Source organism: Impatiens glandulifera, chromosome 1 (genome assembly GCF_907164915.1).
Source record: "Impatiens glandulifera chromosome 1, dImpGla2.1, whole genome shotgun sequence".
NCBI lineage: Eukaryota > Viridiplantae > Streptophyta > Magnoliopsida > Ericales > Balsaminaceae > Impatiens > Impatiens glandulifera.
Window position 1 is genome coordinate 89,639,445 of NC_061862.1, and position 21,300 is coordinate 89,660,744.

At 32.9% G+C, this 21,300-nt stretch overlaps 1 protein-coding gene across 1 annotated transcript; it reads right to left on the reverse strand.

Annotated features, from left to right (window-relative positions):
- Positions 1-109: 109 nt before the first annotated feature.
- LOC124919251 (polyribonucleotide nucleotidyltransferase 1, chloroplastic) lies at positions 110-20,044 on the reverse strand. The gene is made up of 24 exons (XM_047459452.1): positions 19,658-20,044; positions 19,012-19,080; positions 17,002-17,108; positions 16,869-16,911; positions 15,242-15,325; positions 12,859-12,923; positions 12,624-12,780; positions 11,542-11,598; positions 10,175-10,288; positions 9,111-9,374; positions 8,100-8,174; positions 7,724-7,837; positions 6,874-6,966; positions 6,319-6,497; positions 5,848-6,031; positions 4,360-4,407; positions 4,079-4,151; positions 3,383-3,456; positions 3,184-3,291; positions 3,007-3,101; positions 1,788-1,851; positions 1,534-1,587; positions 1,419-1,460; positions 110-489 (listed from the first exon to the last, which is right to left on the reverse strand). The coding sequence occupies exons 1-24, from the start codon at positions 19,946-19,948 to the stop codon at positions 214-216; spliced, it is 2,730 nt and encodes a 909-aa protein (XP_047315408.1). The 5' UTR covers positions 19,949-20,044; the 3' UTR covers positions 110-213.
- Positions 20,045-21,300: the final 1,256 nt, after the last annotated feature.

The following is a 21,300-nucleotide window of genomic DNA, read 5'->3' on the forward strand; positions in this document are numbered from 1 at the left end:
ATCAAATTAAACCGGGGTCGGTTTCCAGTAGCAAAATTCATTTTTTGGACTCCAAATGGGGTCAATATTAACAACTGTCTTCATAAGTCGACAGAAAACATTGACATACCTTGACAAGGTGATTTCAGAAAGCTCGATTCCATTTCTGTGTTGCTAACATTCTTCCTTCCAATATTGTAAGTAATTACTTTAACTATTGTGTAGAAAAGATACTTATGATCCGACTGTCACCTCTCCATTCATGGCAGTAGAAGAAGGTTTTGACGAAGAACCCAACATGGAAGACTTACTGCTGCTCTTCCTAAACCCCCTATCTTTGGCTATTACAGCTCCTCCATCCTTTACAGGATTAACCAATTTCTTGACGCGACTAGTTTTTATTGGGGATTGTTCAGGAGAACTCTCACTTGAAACTTCTTTAGGATCTTCAGAAGATGCCTCTGGAAGAAGAGCCCGGCGGCTTAGGCGAAGTTGTCCCTTATCATTTATCTGAAAGTAAGGAAAATATCTGAGTTTCGCAAATAAATCAAATTCCAAGAAAGAACCACACTAAAAGGAGGAGGTTAAGGCTATGTTCGATAACAAGTTTTATCACTTAATTTAACTAATTAAGTGCTTATTTGAATTAGGTTCATTTTAGAACTGTTATTTAAAATCACTTGATTATTTAAATTCAGCTCAAATTAAGTTGCAACATCTGGCTTAGTTCGGTATGTTAACTTAACTCAGAAGTCTAGTAAGAGTGTCCGAAAGACATATTTTAACCTCTAAAAATTAAATATATTCTTTAAGGGTAAAATAGTATTACAGTACTTTCTAGACATTAATTTCACGTGTTATCAAATTTACTTACATATCAAATACTTAAAATTAAGATATTTTCATTTGCGTTGTTCAACATTTTATTTCAAGGCACTTAATTTTCAGTTTATCACCCTAAGAGGATAAATAGGATGTCAGACATAAATTATGCAAGATATCAGTAAAATCCATGAATATGTTCAGAAATGACGGAAAAATATAAGCTAATGGAGGAATGACACCCAAACATTATCTGGGGCAAAAACAGCATAGTTGATGTGATGTATACGGATTTTTTTCGCTTTCTACAAATAAATTGTGAACTTTTTGCAACCATAGTATTAATAACTTCTGCATATGGATTTATTATTATAACCTTTAAACCCACTTCTAGGGAAAAGAAAAGTTGAGCATAAATAAACTTTAGAAAACATATCTACGCTTTAGTAGCTTAATTTCATAATGGGGATATGGACTTGGCTCGTTTATCCTTTGAAAGCTTTTATGTTTCTTAAGGCTCTTTTGGGTATAGACTCCACATTAACGTATTGTCCCCCTACTAGAAACATAGATTCTACATAATCAACAGAGTGGAAAAGAAGAGACAAGAAATGCACCTCGATAAGTTTGACATCAACACGATCCCCAACTTTGAAAGCCTAAGAACAACAAAACATTAGAGAAGGCTTTATTAATATACATCACTTTAGAAAAACATGATAATGTTCTTACATCTTCCGTCTTTGCCAGCCAACTTGCGCTCAGTTCACTAATATGGCAAAGCCCCTGAAATATATGTACTCTGTTAGATTTTAATGTTTATTTTCTCTTGCCATACCCTACACTGAGGGATGTTGCTTCTGATGTCTAGTCATGCTACATCTTTAGAAAGAGAATCCTTGGAACATATTCTAGAATATGGAACGAAAAAAAAAGGAAAAAAGGAAAAAAGAAAGAGAGATTGGGTCTTCTCCTCCAAAGCATACCTCACATCCAGGTGCAATCTCAACAAAAGCTCCATAAGTAGTAACAGATTTAATCTCACAATTCCTGGTTTGGGAGATTCCAAGAAGAAAAAAGTAGAAGAACACATATAACCTTAGTGGATGGCTTGATACAAAATAGAAAATAGAAAAAATAAAAAATAAACATTCATACAGATATAAAAAAAAAAGCTGGCAATAAAAGTTACTCCCAATCTTTTAAATGTAACACTATTACATTTTGGAAGTGATTCTTTTTACGCTTTTCTTGAGTGGGCACCAATGCACCATTGACTTTTGACGTTTTCTATTTTGAATTCATAACTACACATGTCATGACTTGTACTTACTTGGTTACCTTCCAGTGACGTTACAGCTATGATTATTATTATTTTTCTCAAAAAACAGATGATAGTTCAACAAACCCAACAAACTAAAAATGAAGTCAGCATTGAATCATTATTAGACACCTTATCATAGGTCCAATGCAAAATAATCCTAAATTTTAACTTCAGACGTTATTGTCCCCATGATTTGACAAGAATAAAAGAGTTTCTTGAAAGTTTTCTGTTTCCTTTCACCAATAAAACTAGAATATACACACATGAAGAATAATCAAACCCCTTAATTTTAGGATCTAAGATGGAAAGCATGATCAGATCGTAAGACCTATGCCAATTACAGTAAAATATATAATATAATATACGCAATAAAAAGGGGACTGTTATAATCCGATCCCTTAATTCAAAGCCTATCTACAACCCTTTGTATTTGAGTGATTTAAGGAAGAATGTGAAATTATTTAGGACCAAAATAGAACTAAAAGAGTGTAGCGAAAGAGAAATATTTTATCAACAAGGAAAAAAAGAGTAAAAGATATTGTAGTGACCAAGTGATCTTGGAAATTGTTACACACAATTGGAAGTAATAGCTCCAGTAATGGGATGAGGAGTATTATGCAAACCCTAAAATCGATCAATGGGTTCAATCACTTTTTTCCTTACCCAAGAACCTTAAAGAAGTCTAGCAAGAGTTTTAACAACTACAATCTTTGAGTAGATTTAGAGAATATAAGTTGGGTAATTCCCAGGGTGAAACCCAAAGTGATAGTTCGCTTGCAGCAGGCTATACTGGAGCTTATGTAGGCATAGAATTTCATACACATAAAAACCATTATAGGGAAAGGCTTAATTGGATAGTAAAGATGAAAGAAAGACAGAACCTGAAAATATCACCAATATTTGGAACCATTGTTAGTCTGCTAATAATGGCTTTTGATTTCTCAAGGCTCGCAGCATCCTTTGCTGTGATCTTCACCTGCAAATAAAAAATATGAATTAACTGAACTGGAGAAATGTCGTCTCATAAAAAAGAGGAGAGGCTCCATCCAATAACTTACTAGTCCATCATCTCCTGTTTCAATGGAGTCTACTCCCGTTTCTTCAATAATACTTTTAACCTTTTTTCCGCCAGCGCCAATAATAAGGTTGATCTTTTCTGGTTTGACCTAAGAATGATAAAAGGAATGTCACATATTGTTCTCTTGTGCACGTCTCCTTATTGAGTTGACCAAACATTCAAGTGGAAGATCAAGTTACCTTCATAACGAGAATCAATGGAGCATACAAGGAGAGCTTTCTAGAAGGCGCAGGTGAGCACTTCAACATCTCACCTGAATCACTCAGAATAGCAGAGAACAAGCAATCGGCTTAATTCATAAATCAGAACACTCATAAAGAAAACAAAATATCCACAACAAACATGATATTGGATCCTTGACAGGTTTATATAAACAAAGGGTTATTTAACCATGTCTTCACTTCACATAAGCAATTGACATGTCTTTACTTCACATACACCAAACAAAATTGGGATGCACCAATTAATAAAATACATGTGAAAAAATGCAAGGAACCGTAGTTCCTAGCCACTACAAACCCCCATAACTTCACACATCTATAACCATTGACATGTCTGATAACAGAATCAGTCAACCTTTTGGTTCCAGCACATAGTTCAGTTTTAGTGTACACCCTTATACATGAAAAGGACAAGAAAGGCCACCAAGCTCTTTCACCCACAAACCACCAAAGCCACAATCCTATATTATTTATTATGAGGTATACAAAATAATAAATATTTCCTTCTTTTCTATTTAAGGGGGAAAATCCAACTAAAGTATTCATATAAAATGAAGAACAATTTTTTTCAGGAAAGTGTTTTGCATGTGTTAAAAGTGATGATGCTTCAAACTCGTGATAACAAGTTTAGATGTTTGATTTATAAGTCCTTACCAAGAATATGCTTTCTACCATCTCTTGCTTGTAAGAGTGCTTGTTCCATGATGGGTAAAGTAATTCCTCCAACCTACCACAATAAGAATAAAAAATATTATGATCTTTGCTAGCTGAAGAACAATACAGGGCATTGTTCAAATATACCATAGTAGAAACATACAGCACAAACCACCGAAATCATGAGAATTTCAAGCACACAAAAAAATTAATATCCACCGAAATGAGTTCAAGAACTAATCTTACATAATGAAATGAAAATGTTCCAAGCACTACATTACCTTAATATCCATCTGAAATGCAGTTATACCATCTTCATTTCCAGCAACCTGAAATATTAGAATCATTGATCAACTTAAATGTTTTACGTCACTAATATTTATTTCATGGTGTACTTTAAATTGAGATCCAACTTAGGCATGTTAATCTTCATCTCGTTAAGGGGGTTGATATTATGTATCCATGTCAAAACACCAGTAATTAACAGTCTATAACAGGTTAATCATTTTTTTTGCTTAAGCATATATCCACGCCATGCCAATGTAGTAATCTACTCATTGTCATGTTGTTCTGTTTTGAAATTTATTTAATTTTCTTCTTACTTTTACGAACAGGGTGTCCGGCCCACCTTAACAAATCCTAGGTAAGCTAGCACAGCTTGCTGTTTTGAAATTTATGACAAAATATCCAGTACAAACCTAAATCTCATATCCTTTTTTATTAAAGCTTTTATTTCAATTAAGGCGAGAACACAAAGTCTATTCACAAATTACAAACAAAGAAAAACAAGGGAAAAGACAGAGTTGCCAAAAAGTAGATCCCTATCATCTCAAAGAAGTACCATCCTGTGCAAATTTAAAGCTGATATCGACTTGTCATGTTGAGCAGATTCACAATATGCATTAATAGTGAATTGTGTCAAAGGTATTAGAAATAACATAACATGAATTGAAAAAACTGATTATTTTTGTCTAAAAATTTTCATGTCTTGTCAATATTGAAGACAAAAAAAAATGCTAGTGTCATGGACTAAATTTTGAGAAGCTTCAAATCATTCAGTTATCATACTATGAATGACGGGAGCTAGTGTATCAGTGGTTGCCTAAATTGACATTTTTTTACATGAGAAATTTCATGAAGACTACAGACCAAGTTTTCTTATAATAATTAAAGTGGATATAATTAGAGAGAATAAAGGGTAGTTGATTGAGTTTCAACTATAGTTCCTTTTGCTGGTCTGTTTTCATATATATTCAGTAATATTAATATCTGTTCCACTAGAAAAATGATCAGACACTTAGTTCAAAGGTATTAGAACTAACATTACATGGATTGAAAAAACTGATTATTTTTGTCTAAAAATTTTTAAGTCTTGTCAATATTTAAGACAAAAAATGCATAAAACTAAAAATCGTGTAAACTAAATTTTGAGAAGCTTCAAATCATTCAGTTATCATACTATGAATGACGGGAGCTAGTGTATCAGTGGTTGCCTAAATTGACGTTTTTTTACAAGAGAAAATTCATGAAGAGCTACAGACCAAGTTTTCTTATAATAATTGAAGTGGATATAATTAGAGAGAATAAAGGGTAGTTGATTGAGTTTCAACTATAGTTCCTTTTGTTGGTCTGCTTTCATATATATTCAGTAATATTATTATCTGTTCCACTAGAAAAATGATCAGACACTTATTCAATCAACTCCTTTTATCAGAATAAGTAACACCTAGTCACATTTCATTTAAGTAGAAACAGAAGTATATGTGGACCTTGAAATCCATATCTCCAGCTGCATCTTCAGATCCAGTTATATCAGAGAGAATTAGTGGAGTTCCATCACCTCCAAATTCTTTAGTATCCAAAACCATACCCATTGCAATACCCGCAATAGAGCTTTTTATAGGAACACCAGCATCTTGTAATGCTAAACATCCCCCACAAACAGATGCCATACTGTGACAAAATTACATTCATGTTAGCAAATTAACATAGGCATCAAACATCACGAATTAAACAATGTTTCCTTGTCCTATAGTAGAATCCAGGATATATTGAAAAGAATATCACTGAACTCATGGCTGTGAAAAGTGAGGCCATGTGACTCCACATACAGAAAAAACATAGACCGAAATTACATTAAAGATTTTATTCAGTCAAGGTAATCAGAAAAAAAGGTTTTAGGTTCATTAGTTATTTTGTCAATAAAATGCTATTTAGCTGCAGACATACAAGAACTTCACCTTGAAGAGCCATTGCTTTCAGTTATGGTACTTTCCACACGTACAGTGTAAGGAAAATCATCATCTAAAGGTAAAATAGGTCCAAGAGCTCTCTCTGCAAGTGTCCCATGGCCAATTTCTCTTCTACTAGGTGCTCCGATGCGTCCAACTTCACCAACACATGATGGGGGGAAGGAGTACTGTAAACTCAAAAGTTATTCAAGGATGAGGTTAACAATTTATCTTATTAAGAGAATTCAGAGAATAACAAATCATGCTATACTTCCTCTCTGGATGTATAATCCCTGCTAAAATAATGAAGAAATCAAGACAACAACTTCTACTAATCTAATCATGGGAAAGATCTGTTTTAAATTCTAAGTGTTAAGATTGTATTTGAGAGACTTTTGGATACATTGATTTCATTTGCCATTAATTTAAATGTATAATGTTACAAGAAATAGATTAATAAGGGCTTTTAATGTAAGAAAACAAGCAAAATAGTATGATTTTCTAGTAAAGCAATGAGGGACTTCTTTTTGTACAAGCAACAAGGTCGTGTGGGGGAAAATGCACCTGAAGATAAAATTTCTTGAATTCATCTGTACCCTCGAGGTTGTCTATTCTCTGTGCCATTTGCTTATCCCCAAGTGTCACAACTGCAAGGGACTGACATAAAATGGAAGAAAGTCAACATTCTGTATGATTGGATCACATGTACCAGGCTCATACTTAATTACTCTTGTGACACGTGTAACGTTATTGTATGTTCATTGTTTGTACCTAAATCTCTATGTTATCCAGTGAACTTATATAGAACAAAAGAAATAGTGTGCTTGATAAATAAAATCCTTTGAATCAACTACAAGTGCCTCCCCAAAGTTGGAATTGGGTATGGAGGAAAGAAAACTACAGATAGTTAGGTGCAGGATTAGATTTCTTTGATTTCAGTGCATTACTTAAGTCAAATCAAACAAGTAAACATTTCAGACCAACAAGAGATGACACTATACTCCACAACTATGTGTATAGAGTATTAAAGGTAAAAAGATAAATCTAACATAAAAAACTTGACAATAATAAAGGGTCCAGACTTTGTAGAGAATGGGTTATCTAGGAAGTTACATATTAATTTAAAATAACCTAAGAGTAAAGTTGTGGGCCCATTTGCTTTAGATACATGAGAATATAGCAAGAAAGATGGATAGAATTATCTGTACAAACAAATATCAATAATAATTTCTGTGAACCTTAAAATTTGGGACAAAACATCTCTCAAAGAAGTGTAAACAAGTCATCTATTTACATTGCTGAACACTGGAAAAGCAGAACAGTACCCAACCATTTCTCAAACCAAGCATGCAACTCACATTCTTAACTAATCGAAGTTAATATTATATAGCAGACAAAATATACTTCAATGAACCTGAGTTTCTCCGCGAGTAAATAGAGTACTCCCATGAGCTCTAGGAAGTAATCCACAACTTGAGTTGATTGGGCGTATCTCGCAAGGAGTTCGTCCATCACTTCTTTTCCCTCCCTAAGGTAACCATAGTGTAAGCAAAAAGTAAGCATCTTTGTTACAAAAAAAATGAGAGAGGAAGAAACTGGTACAAAGCAGCTGCGGCACTTTGCATCAAAATCTAGATTGCCTAGGTTCATTTTGTTATTTGATAGGTTGCAAGGTGTTCAAGTGTGATTTTTCTATAAACATTAAATGGATCATTGGAAGCCATGAAGTCGTTTCTTTTCCAGTACTACATGAAATCAACAGATAAGTGTTCCAGAAAACAGTACAATACCTCCACAATGCGTCGGCGTAGGTACTTTGATGTAACTTCTTTGAATACAATCTTCACATCTACCTCAGAGAAAAGCTAGAAGAAGGCAAAACAAGTTCAGTTAAACTTCTCCACACATACATTTACTGCCATTTTTCAAATGATTACAAACAATCTGAAAGGTAAAAGAATTTATAGATAGAATAAAAGTGAACACCAGAGCTGACAGCGCATGTGATAAAGTGATTATAGAAATGAAGGCAGTACAAGCATACCAACATGCATAACTAGAAAATTTAGTCATCTTATCTTAAAACTGTCTTGATTATTTTTATATATTTACCATCTAAAAATCAATAGCTTAATATATTTAAATTGATCTCATTTGATAAATGATATAATGGTATAGGAATATAAGTTGTACAGGGACATAAACTATAAAAGGTTAAAAAAGAAAGATAATTGAAATAAAATAAAGTTGATCAGTTTAAAAGGGTCATGATATAGAGTTGCCGACCATGTTTGACAAGGAATAGGTAGATTGCTACAAGAGTAAGATGATATCTGCGTCCCCACATTGAATCACTATATATTTTTTTTGGCAAAAACTATGCCTCGTGATTTAAGAATAAAATAAAGTTAATTAGTTAGAAGGGATCAGGATATAAAGTTGGGAATTATGTCTGATGAGGAATTTGAAGATTGGTAAAAGAGTAAGATGATATATGTGTCCCCATATCTTATCACAGTCTTGTGTTTTAATTTGCCCTTCAAAAGCCTAATCTTTATCTCATAACACAATTTCACATAGCTAGCCTCCAAAGTTAATAAACCTATTAATAGGCAACAAACTGCAAATAAGGTAAAGTTATTTGCAATCAGAGCACAACATACCAGATCTGCCAATAACCACCAGAATTAAGAATACTAAAATTTGACTATATACCAACAAAGATAAGAATGGATTAGTAGATGACAGTGAAATATATTGTTCACACTGGAGATGTGAATGTGATAGAACTCGGGCTTTACCAAGGGAGTAGGTCTTCGTAAGGTCGGCTTGATATGTACATCACCTTCATCCACTTCACCATCAACAACAATTTCTTCATCCTCATCTTCATCCTCAAGTGGATCAGGAGTCATTTCGACACCTCCTAAAACATCATCCTTAGCAACATAACCCTTTTCAGTAAGTATAGACAACACTTTATCTTCAAGTAGTGACAGAGCTTTTCTTCTAGGTATTTTGCTCTTAATTTGTATCGCTTTAGCCAACTCATCACCTGCAATATCCTGCCAAAAGGAAATACATCAGATATCATGGGTTCTAACTATAATAAGAGGCGCCAAAAGCAAGGAACAAAGATGAATAACTATGTTACTGAATAAAGAAGCCAAATTGCTCTCAATAACAAGTTTGAACCAAAATATTTGGCATGTCATGTCTACTTCAGTTATAAATAATTTTAAAACAATTGTGTTTCAACATGAAAAAAATGTAATATCCGTTAAGATATTTAAATTTCAAATTTTGTTTTTATGGAATCATGTACTCTTAAGTTGGTGGGTAAAATTACGATTTAGTAAAAGGTCAGGGGCATTTTTTAAATAAGCGTGCATTAACATATATTTTCTAAAATCTAAGTCAAAATTGGAGTTAAATTAATTTGTTGAAGGGACATGTTTTTATAAACCAAAATGTTTGAATCAAGGGCCTTGCTCCATGTGTTTGCATCAATTTGGAAAAAAGGGGCGGGCACGGGATGAGAAATTTTTTGTTCTTATTGACATCTAACATTTTCTTGTTGTTTCTGTTTCTCTTATTCACTTTCCCACTTACCCCCTTCTTGTAAAATTTGAAGGCTGCTAGTGTTCTTTGTTTTTAAATTGAAGGTTGACCTTCAAAAAAAGAAAATTTCAAAATATTTAAGAGTATAATATTCCAGCAATTTAATGTTTATGGGTTGAAATTTGATTTTAATAAAATTCATGGCATATTTGGCAATTATGTTATGCAACTTATACCCATCCATAAAGAAAAGTCTACATCAACTAAAAAAATATGAAAACATTGGAGAAGATGGGATACATACTTCCACATATTTATACAAGTCCCGGGGAGGTAATTTAATTGCATCATGCATTTTGGTTTTCCCATACTTCCTTGCAAAGGCCTCCACTTCAATGCAGATTGCTCTAACTGCAGCCTATTAGCTCAAAAGTATAACAGTTAAAAAAAATTGAGTTATGGACCCAGTAGAACATTCATCAAGGTATAAAACTAAGGAGGAAATTAGCAGTGAGACCTAACTCAATGTAATTATTTTCACCAGATTTATGACAATCACAGTATGAACATATAATCCTAGACATGAGCGAGCTGATTTCTTGTTGTGTGCATATGAGGTATATTATAAAACCTAAAGCAACTGTGAAAGGAGGAAGTTGGCAAAACAAAGCAGAAAACTAAAGAGGTGGTTTTAGTATCGTATTGATGGAAAAGAAGTTGGAAATGAAATTCTGCTGAAGAAACAGTAATATATGCAATCCCATGATACACCATTGGGTTTGTTTATAATCTCTATCCAATAGAAACTTTCAACTATAACAGGTGATCCTTGGTTTTTATTCAATTTAACTAGGCAATTGCCTTCAGGTGATCATATTCATTTCTTATCAAAGATTTCTTTGGGTTCAAGATTATAAAGGCTATAAAAAATACAATCAATGTGTAAGTATAGGTAAGAGTACATACTCACTTAAGCTGAGAGAGGAAGAGAGGTGGTGACAATGATACTTCCAGAACTACAGTGAACTGGATAAAGCCAGAAAAATGTTTACCAAGAAAGGAAATGTAGGGGTGAAAAGGAAGATACAAAGATAACCAGAATAGAAGTAGATAGAAAAAATAAGCTTAAATGGTAGGAATGGATAGGCCAGATATATGGCTGCCAGATTACTCAGTCACTAACTTCACGAGAAAATATCTTATTCAGTTTGGCTAGAATATTCTTGTTGTTTCTAAAGTAGAATAGCTCAAATCTCTCTGCTGAAACTTAATCTGCCACTGGACCAGTTAGGTTGCTGGTAGCTTAGTCAGAACAATGTCAATTTAATTAAGAAGAAACATAGAGTGCCTATCCTAGTAGAAAGTTCCTTAATTAGGAACTGCAGTTCAGTGTGGCCCCCTGATTCCATTGATGTGTAAGGTCTTCTATCAGAAGTTATTGTCCCACTACACATGCTCTAAAATGGCAAAGAGATTAGAAGTATGGGATAGAGTAACAGGAATGAACAGCCAAAAAGTTATAGGGGAAGAGTGAAAGAATGACAAGTGCCTACTGAGGGGAAAGATTTATGCTAAATTTGTTTTAAGAAAAAATGGAAGATAGAAAAACTAAACATAGAAACCAATAAATGTACATGACAAAATATGCAGCAACATACTTAGACAAACAACCTGTCCAACTTCAACTGCTTGCAACAGCTTCTCTTCAGGGAGGAAATTGCAATAACCCTGACATGAAAATCAACTTGTCAAAAGATCACCAACCCCAAAATATGTTTTCCTGCTTGTTTAGAGAGCTTTGAGATAAGTGGAAAAAAGAAATTGTACAAATTGGGTAGTCTGGCCTTTGTATTATTATTTTTATGCTAACTACATTTGCCTCCAGGACATGTGATAAAGGGTTCTCTTTATAGCTTCTGCTTAGCATCCTTTGGATTTACTTTTGGTTTTTAATTATCCACAAAATGTGTATGACAGAAGAACAATATAATCTCCTTAGAAAAAGTGGTATCCTAATTTACTAAGATCATGAAGTCAAATCTAAGAACCAAGGAATTTTTCTGACAATTTTTCATATTGAAAAGATATTATTGATGCCAGCATCATATATGATCAGTAATATCGATACTATAAGAAAAACTTTTCAAATGCTTAATCTTTGCTACAACTTTTTTTTAATTGAAATGGAATTATTCGTCTGCTTACATGTAAAAAAATGTCGTTTAAGCACAATAACAAAGGGCATGTAAGAGCAAAAAAACATGTACAAAAGCATCAAAACAATACAAGTCCATGACAGTCAGCAAAAAATAACACATCCTAATATTTGCTACAACTGAGAACATATTGTGCTAATAATGCGAGAGCCAACACAATATGAATTACAATGAACTTCATTGAAAGGAAACCAATTAAATATCCTCATGAAAGTAAACTTACTCTACACACATTATTTATTCAGGGAACTAAATTATAATATTTGTCTACATTATTAATGCAGCAAGTGAAGTCCTCTATATAAAAATTTCTTTTTCCTGGGCACGAGGAAGACAAAAATAGAAAAAATATCTACAGTAATGAACAAGAAAAACTAGAGAGCCCACAAACAATAAGATGGTAGCACCTTCTAATTTGTCTAAATAAGGAGGCTGCCACATCATTAAGTCGATCTTAAAGATTATTTCAACTAAACAATATAAAGCAATGCAAGATGCATCAACAAGCTTTGAATGAATTAAGAGTATAGCACAGACCTCTATCATCAATATTGCACTGTCAGTGCCAGATAAGAGCATATCCAACTCTGATTGATCCATCTCTTTGGTTGTTGGATTCACAATAAATTGACCATTTATAAGACCAACTCGAACTGCAGCAATCGCTTTTGTATTTGGTACCTCCGACAGCGCACTACAATATCCAACAACTCACCAAGTATAAGACCAATAAACTGGCAAAAATCTAAGTAAAATAAAATTTAAAACCCACACTGCAATTCCAGCTGCAGTCACTGCTAATGAATCTGGAGAATGTAAACCATCATAGCTCAACACCTGCAAACATATCCTAGGATTTAGAGCCTGTTAACCCAAGAAGAATAATCTTGAATTGTGCATTACAACATGTTGGAGCTAGTTTAAATTCCCCGACAACAGTTATAATTGTTTGGGTTTCTACAATTATATAGTACCAATGATTCATTTATAGAACAGTCTCCTTATGGGAATGGATTTCATGAATACAGTACTGATGAAAAGTAATAGGTTTCATGAATATACGGGGCAGTCTCCTGGACACAAATACAGATGAGTTAAATAGAACATGATTATAGCTAAGGACAAAAAACTTCTATTAGAAAAATAATTCCTTAATAGAAGAGTTATACACTTATCATAGCTTTTTCTTATGCTAGAAACAGTATAAGACAAGTAACCCACATAATCAAACATCCTGACACTGCTATACATATTGAATAGATTGTGTGGAAATAGTCATGACACTGCTATTCATATTGAATAGATTGTTTGAAAATAGTCAAACTAGGTTTATTTTATTATATTATATTGATTATTTTATATATTAATACAACATTTTAAAAATTCTAATTTACCTTAGTTGAGGAAATAGAATAAATTATTGTGATATTTTAGAGATTCTAAGTTATCTTGATTGAGAAAAATCATCTCCTACAATTGTATAAATAGGTATTAGTATTACTTATCATGAAAATCATATATCAAAAACATCTCTTCTCTCTCCATTCTAAAAATTTAACTATCAAAGCAGACCTTCTATTCTTGAATACACCTATCACCACCTTCTGTTGCAGTAGCCATTGGTGGCTCTAATAGCCCTATCCACCTTATTTTATTTATACTATTTTCATCCTTACATAAACCAAACACAATCCATCCTATTACTTTTCTTTGCTCCTTCCAAGTTTTCAACCGTTGCCTCTATTATTCAAGAGATTATCGAGCGAGTTATTGAATAGAAAAGGTTCTCTTGTGAAGACTATCCCCATAAACATACTCCAACGTCTTCTCGAAGGAAACTCGACGTCATCATATTACTCTCCGACACTCGAGCATCATCACCATCAAGATCATGTTGACCTAGACATTGATGTGGCACATACCTCACCTACTACACGAAATCGTCAATCTTCGTATCTTCTTAATTCACAAGTTGATAGTTGCAGCAACATTACAATATTCAAAAGAAGATATGTTTTGGTCCCTATGGTTTGTTTGTATTTTTAGTATTTATTATATTCTGGATTCCGGATATAAAAAAACAATGGAGAAGAGGAAAAAAAAAACTAAAACTAAAAAACTCACTCCTCGGCTTCCACACATATGAGCCATTTAGGCCCAATTCAACTTTGAGCTCTCTTTCGTCAATTGGATAGATCCAAAGCAAGCCAATATTTGAGTATCAGTTTTTGTCAAAATTAACAACCCAAAATCAACAACTAAAGGAGTTGGCATCACCTCCATAGAATCCCCACCGTCATACCTATGCAACCCGCCGACTATGTCAACCTAGCGGCGACGCATCTATGCGAAAGTCTCAACATCGACCTTTTTTGTCTTCAAAGTCACTTATTTAATTTTGGCATCACTTCCACAGAAACTACATTGTCGTACATCTTCAGTACTTTAGGCCCGACTACGTGCATCTAGCGGATGCCACACTGCATACACTCCATGACGCCTCTATGTGATAGTCTTGACATCAACCCTTTGTTTGATGATTGTCCTCAAAGGCACTCATTTTTAGTTGAATCAAGTACTCCTTTGGGCCGAATCAAGTCACTCACAGGTCTCCATGGTTTGAAAAATACAAAGCCTAATTTGAGGGAGTGTGGAAATAGTTAAACTAAGTTTATTTTATTCTCTTATTTATTTAGATATATTGTTTAAGAATTTTAATTTACCTTAATTAAAGAAATTAGAATAAATATTTTAGGGATTCTGATTTATCTTGAATGAGAAAAATCAACTCCTACAATTGTATAAATAGGTATTACCTATCATGAGAATCATATATCAAAAACATTTATTCTCTCTCCATTCTAAAAATTCCACATATTGTAAACTACAAGTAATAGAGATATTACATTTAACAAATAGATGTGTCAGACTGTCTCAAGTGCCTGACATGTACTAACTACATGCCAAACAAAACCATTATTTATTACTTAGGCATAGATAAGAATTTAGAAATACTCTGGATATTCTAAAACGTTACCGATTAATGAAATATTGCAGTTGGCATGGCTAGGAAACAATCAGCATTGTATAAACTTTCAGAAAATTAAACAAACACAAGCCAAGCAACAAAATAGGAAATAAGTATGAGTAAATACCCAAGATAAAATTTGCGTTTCATGGTAGAATCCCTTGACCATAGTAGGGCGTAAAGGCCTGTCAATCAGTCTACAGATGAGAACCTATGCACAATTGAAACGTTTCACATGAGATATAAAACAATGATTTAAAGCACACGAATGAACACATGAACAACTATTCCTCTAAAGCTAGATACAATAGTTATCATCCAACAACCTTCTACGTCAGTGATTGTGAATAGCTCACTTATATGGAATTAGTACTACAACAAGAAAGGGAATACGAATATATTTATTTCCTTTTATATACTAGTCAACCAATTTTCCATTTCCATTTCACCTTTCGATCTTATTGGCACCTAAATTTTTCTGTTTTTTGTTTTTTCTTTCCCACTCCCCTTTATGTAAATGCATGAACGCTCTTTACATTCCTTTTTTATAAAAAGTTGACATTTAAAAAAAAACTAATCAACCAATTTTTTAAAAATGAAAGTGTGATTTTGAATTGACACGAAAAGGTCTGTGTACATCAGAATGAACAAACTCAAATGGAGATGAGGCCCTTCTGTTAACTCATGGAACCTATGTGGTTCTGTTATGTATAGAAAACTCATGAGACTCACAATCTAACACACAAATTGTGCATTTGCTAACAGCCTCCTCAGTTTCTAAGCAAATTCCTCGTCTGGTCCACCTTTGAAATACTTAAGAATGTTCACAATTGTATCCCAATGTGATATCCTCATCGACATCATGAACTAGTTGAACCAAAGTTGTAGCTACTAATGATGAAAAGGATGGGGATCCTTGTTACTATGAGTGAAATTCTGTGAACCATATGTACTCATCTCGAGACATGTTTACAGTCCTTTATTCTGGAGTTAGAGACGCTATGGAGGGACTATCAAACAGAATGGATTCTGATGATACATCATGATGAATGGAAAGAGGAATACAGGAAAAATTAGTGGGTGTGGTTTTTGACACCAAAGTATCTGCTCATTCTATCATCTTACCACAGATAGATACATTGTTCAAAGGAAAAAATAGCATAAGTGAAATACATTTTGATTAAAAAAGAGAGAGAGGGACACTTAAATGGATTATGAAATAGGGAAAACTTTAGTGGTTAATGGGCTTGGACCATACAAATTCTGAAAAAGTCTAAAAAGGTATAACCTTGACATGAGAAATAAATGCCATGTATGTTGCAAGCCGTGTTCCTTAAACATGAGACTATAACATTATACTTGAGGAACATACGAAAAATAGTTGGAGTTACAACATCAAACATCTAAACAATCATGAACAAGTATAAGGTAAATCAGTTCAGGAATAAAGTGTCTACGAGGGTTAAAGGTTAATTCAGTCTTTTGTCATATGCTTTCTAGCCTATGTTAATGGATATCTATGTATCTTTTGTAAATCATGAACATTTCTTAAGTAGTTATGTTGAACTAAGATAAATCATAATATGTTACAATCTAACTTCATGAATTAATTCACAAAAAAATGAGAGCTGATTATTAGAGAAGAAAGGGAAACTAGTTATAAGTGGAAAGAGAACATAATGGATAAGCATTAAACAGATATTTCAAGCAATATCTAGTACATTAATATTCTTTATGAGCTCAGAAGCTCATACCTCATTATCTTTAGTTTTCCCTTCTCTCTTGAAAAAACCCCCACTGCAACAAAACACGCCAATATTAAGGAATGGAATCTACTTGCATTCTATTTATAGACAACATTGAAATTACAATTAAACCAATCTTTACCTGGTACGACCAGCAGCAGAAAAGCGCTCTTGATAATTTACATAGAGAGGGAAGAAATCTGAAGGCTCACTTGCAACATCAGCTAAACAAACAGTTGTATACACAATCTAGAAGAAATCAAGAAATGTAACTTTTATTTCTCCATAATGGCACTCAATCCGTGATAAAAGAAGTCCGAGATACAATTCTATACTTGTGGAATATGAATACAAAACATTGTACATAACATGGACTGGAGTTTGGCAATAAGGCAGATCCTCCACATACTTACTAAAGGGGTTTAGGAATTCATCATCTAGACTATTTTCCAGAGGAAATTTCATTGCAAGAGACACTTAACAAATAACTTTTTCCATTCCAATGAATGTCTTAAAGGAAAATCGTCTAGCAGCCAGTTGTAACTTTCAATCTTATAATTTGTACAAGTTTTCGGAGTAGAACATTCATCTTTTTGGAAATGGTATGCAATGCTTCTTCATGTCATCTAGTGCTTAGAACTCATCGAAAGTCAAATAATACTCCGTCCATCTAACTTTAAATGACATGTATTCCATATTTCATGTTCCATTTTATTAACAATGATGTTCTTATCATTTTTCTCCAATCAAATCAACAATCTTGTTTAAGTCGCTTCACTAACTCATGCAACTTTACTCCAACACTCTTTGAAGTTAATTTTGTTGAAAAGTTGGGTATTTAATTATAATCAACTTTATCTCCTACTTTACTAAACCTCCATAAATTACATATATCTCACATTTAAGGGACAGAGGAGAACAAATGTACAATTTAGAGAAATGTACATAAATATCCAAGTTATGGGAATTTCCAGTTTTAGCTAACATCTATGATTGAGACGTATGCCTTTGTGTCATCCATAAAGCATTAAGTAGGAAAAACTGTTTTTACAAAAATGAAGTCAAGTTTGAACATTCGCAACATTACTAACTTTTTTTTTATTTCGAAAGTGTGAACACAAAGTGTTTAATTCTATACAAAAACAAGAACTGGATGAAAGAGTGCTTATGCGTATAGCTCAAAACTTAATAAACGGCATCAACAACTATTATATTAATCCAGGCTTCGAAATTCTGTAGCATTTCTGAACTATTGAACATGATGGATTCACGACAAATAAAAGAGCCAAGAAAACCATCTCACTGGACCCAAGCCAAATAAAAATACTGCTATTTTAAGACAACTCCAGCCCATATTTCCCCAAGAATCACACCTTTCTATTCCTAGTTCCAGAGAATACAAGACTAATTGATGAATTAAAGAGTGAACACAAGACTTGGTTTAAATGAAGTGCTGAGAGCTTCAAGCTCCAAAAGTAACCATGTCCATTAAGAAAGCAAGTGAAATCTTAAACTTGTCAAAGTAACTAGAAATGTAGTAGATCTTTAATCTAAAACTTTGATGTACTCAAATATTTTAGAGCATCCTATATTCCTATGATTCTGCACCAATAGCTAAGTATATAAGCATTAGAAGGTGAATCCTTCAGAATACTATTTTTTTTTCTAATTTAGGAAGCCAGCACGACCCCTCACAATCATGACTCTCAACTTCATCTTAGGGAGTTCTAAGTGGGAATCAAACCCGTGACCTTTGGTCTCTTAAGCACCAACTCTTGCCCCTTGAGCTACCCTTTGGGTTAGCAGAATACTAACTTGACTACAAAGAACTGTTATAAAAACATTAAATTTATGTTTTAAGTGACTACAAAGAGAATTCCATAGGAAAAGTTTGGTTTCTGATACATAAAGTAAAGACGGACTCTGTTAGAACAGTCAAGATATAGTGGTTGGCAAGTTCATAATCACAACAATGACTTCTTCATTTTCCATCAATCTAAACATTTAAATTGAAAATTAGGCTCAGTTATTTAATTCTTGAGCATATAAGAATAAACACATATCAACTATCAGATGGAAATAAAATATATGTTTCATTATAAGGATCACACAAATGTCAAAAGAGAGAATAGAAAAATAAGATTGGTCTTACAGTTTCACCATCTGTAACCACAACGGCACCACTGGCTTGTCTACCCATATGACCAGTTTCAATCAATATCTGTAACGCAACATTATCAGTAAAGCCAACCAGTGAGTCAATAAAAAATGTTTACCCAGAAATGTACATCCAACAGAAAGAAAGTAATTAACAATATCCAAGTTAAACTCTAACTTATACAAAGTAATTAGTAGGCTGACTGCACAACAAAAAAAGGAGGAAAGGGTCTCTTAGACAATGGCTAGATTGTTTCTAGTAGAAAATGGAATTTTTCCTTTTGGTTTTTATTTGAAATGGAGTTCATATTAAGGTTAAAAAAAATCTTTAAATTAATCATTGAATTTATGTACCTATATGAGTATTATGGTCTTCTTGATCACACTGAACTTGATTTGTAATGATGTTTATTGATATATGAGGAATGGTATCTCTGGTTTGCCTATTAGGTCACCCCTACCCCAAAATTTTTAGATTGTTCACTACCTAGCACATTGAAGGCCAAGTATGGCAAGCAAGAACATTGAACCTATCCAGTCATATTTAGGCAGGTTCTGTTAACTAATAGCATTTTGGTCACTATTTGAGCTACGTCTTTATAAAATTTATGTTTTCTCCTACAAAAGATACATTCACTTACCTCTCTATCGCCATATGGAATTTTGACAGAAATAGGCTGTGGAGATTGTGATCCCTCGCTAGCGGATTCAAGTTCCTCCAACTTGACGGAACACTGAAAGTTGAACTTCCTATAATTTTTTCTTTTTATCGGAAGGAGAGCAAAGAAAGAAGGAAGAACCAAAGTGTTTGTAGAACGGTGACGGAGAGAAGAGTGGGTAGAGGAGACGGGAAGTTTGCATGGATTTGAGGTTGAGAATCGGGATAATGGAGAAGGATGAGGCGGTCCATGAATTCTCAAGCTCCCGAACATCTTGATAGTTCAGACAGGAGGGGGACGGAGCTTGGAAAGAAGTGAGTGTGGAAGAGGAAGAGAGACTTATCCGTTTCTCTGTGTCAAAGTGTTGGGCGGGCTTATATACCAAAACGCGGCTGAAGAAGAAAGTAGGTTGTATACTCTTTGTTTTGCAGAAAATAATATTTGTTTTATTAATAAATATTAAATATTATAATTCATTTTATTATTCAAAACTATAACTTATACAATCAATCTAGACAATAACTTTTTTGAAATGTGATCACATTTCATTCTAATAATAAATTTTAAATGTAGTTAATAATTCAGTTTTATATTTACTCTGATATTTTTGTTATAATTTTTTAAATATATATATATATTATAAAAGTAGTCAAAAGTAATTATAATAATTAAACAAAATTATATATATTATAACATAACTACAAATTAGTGAGAAGTTTTTTATATATAATACATACAATTTATATCATATTTGTTTACTTTAAGTTAATATATTATTTATTAAGAAAAAGAATTGTGATTTTTTTGTTGAGGAATAAAAAAATAATTTATATGAGAAATGATATGGAGAGAAAATTTGATGGATGAATTAAAAAAGATAATGAAAAATAAAAAAAGTGTAAGGAAAGAAATAATAAAGAGAGTTATTTAGTTTTTTCAGTCAAGTATTCATTCTCCCAAATTATCTTCTCAATCATATATTCAAACTAAACACAAAAATATTCAAACTTCAATCAAATATTTCTGAAAAACTTTCAATTCAAGATAACCATAACAATATAAATTCAATTCAGGAATTCTCGCGATGGTTGAATGAAATTCCTCTACACAAGGTTTTATCCGTCGTTGTGTTCGCCGTTTGCCATGATTTCAATTAGAAAATTAATCGTCCTAGCGTGGGTAATTCAATTAAAAAATGACGAGAAAATTTTGGATAAAACGATTGGATAAAATTAAGTTTTGTCATTTATTTAAATAATTAGATAAATAAATAGTGAATTAAATTAAAAATATTTTAAAAAATATGAGATAATGTCACATTTTTACCGTAAATTTATTATTTTTCGACGTGGGCCAAGCCCATACATAAATCTGCTCCTAAGAACGATTTAAGTTACACAAAAAATTTCAAACATGCATCAGATAAAACTCATTCGAATAACTATAACTCTAATAATATTAATTATCACAAATTAAAATAATTATACTTAAATAGAATTCATAAGTGATTCAACATGACATTAAATTGACTAAAAAGACTAAATAAGAAGAGGAGATCAAATTCTTTGTGATCAAAAGGTCTTTGTGGGGGAAATTTGACGAAATAACCCTAATGATGGCTCTAA

Bases quoted from the DNA above. Each gene is read 5' to 3' on its own strand.
- LOC124919251 (XM_047459452.1), bottom strand. From the start codon at position 19,948: ATGTTCGGGAGCTTGAGAATTCATGGACCGCCTCATCCTTCTCCATTA. The intron at 3,457-4,078 runs GTAAGGACTTAT...TGAGTGATTCAG, and splicing joins TGGTAGAAAGCATATTCTTG to GTGAGATGTTGAAGTGCTCA. The intron at 1,461-1,533 runs GTAAGAACATTA...TGTTGTTCTTAG, and splicing joins GGCTGGCAAAGACGGAAGAT to GCTTTCAAAGTTGGGGATCG.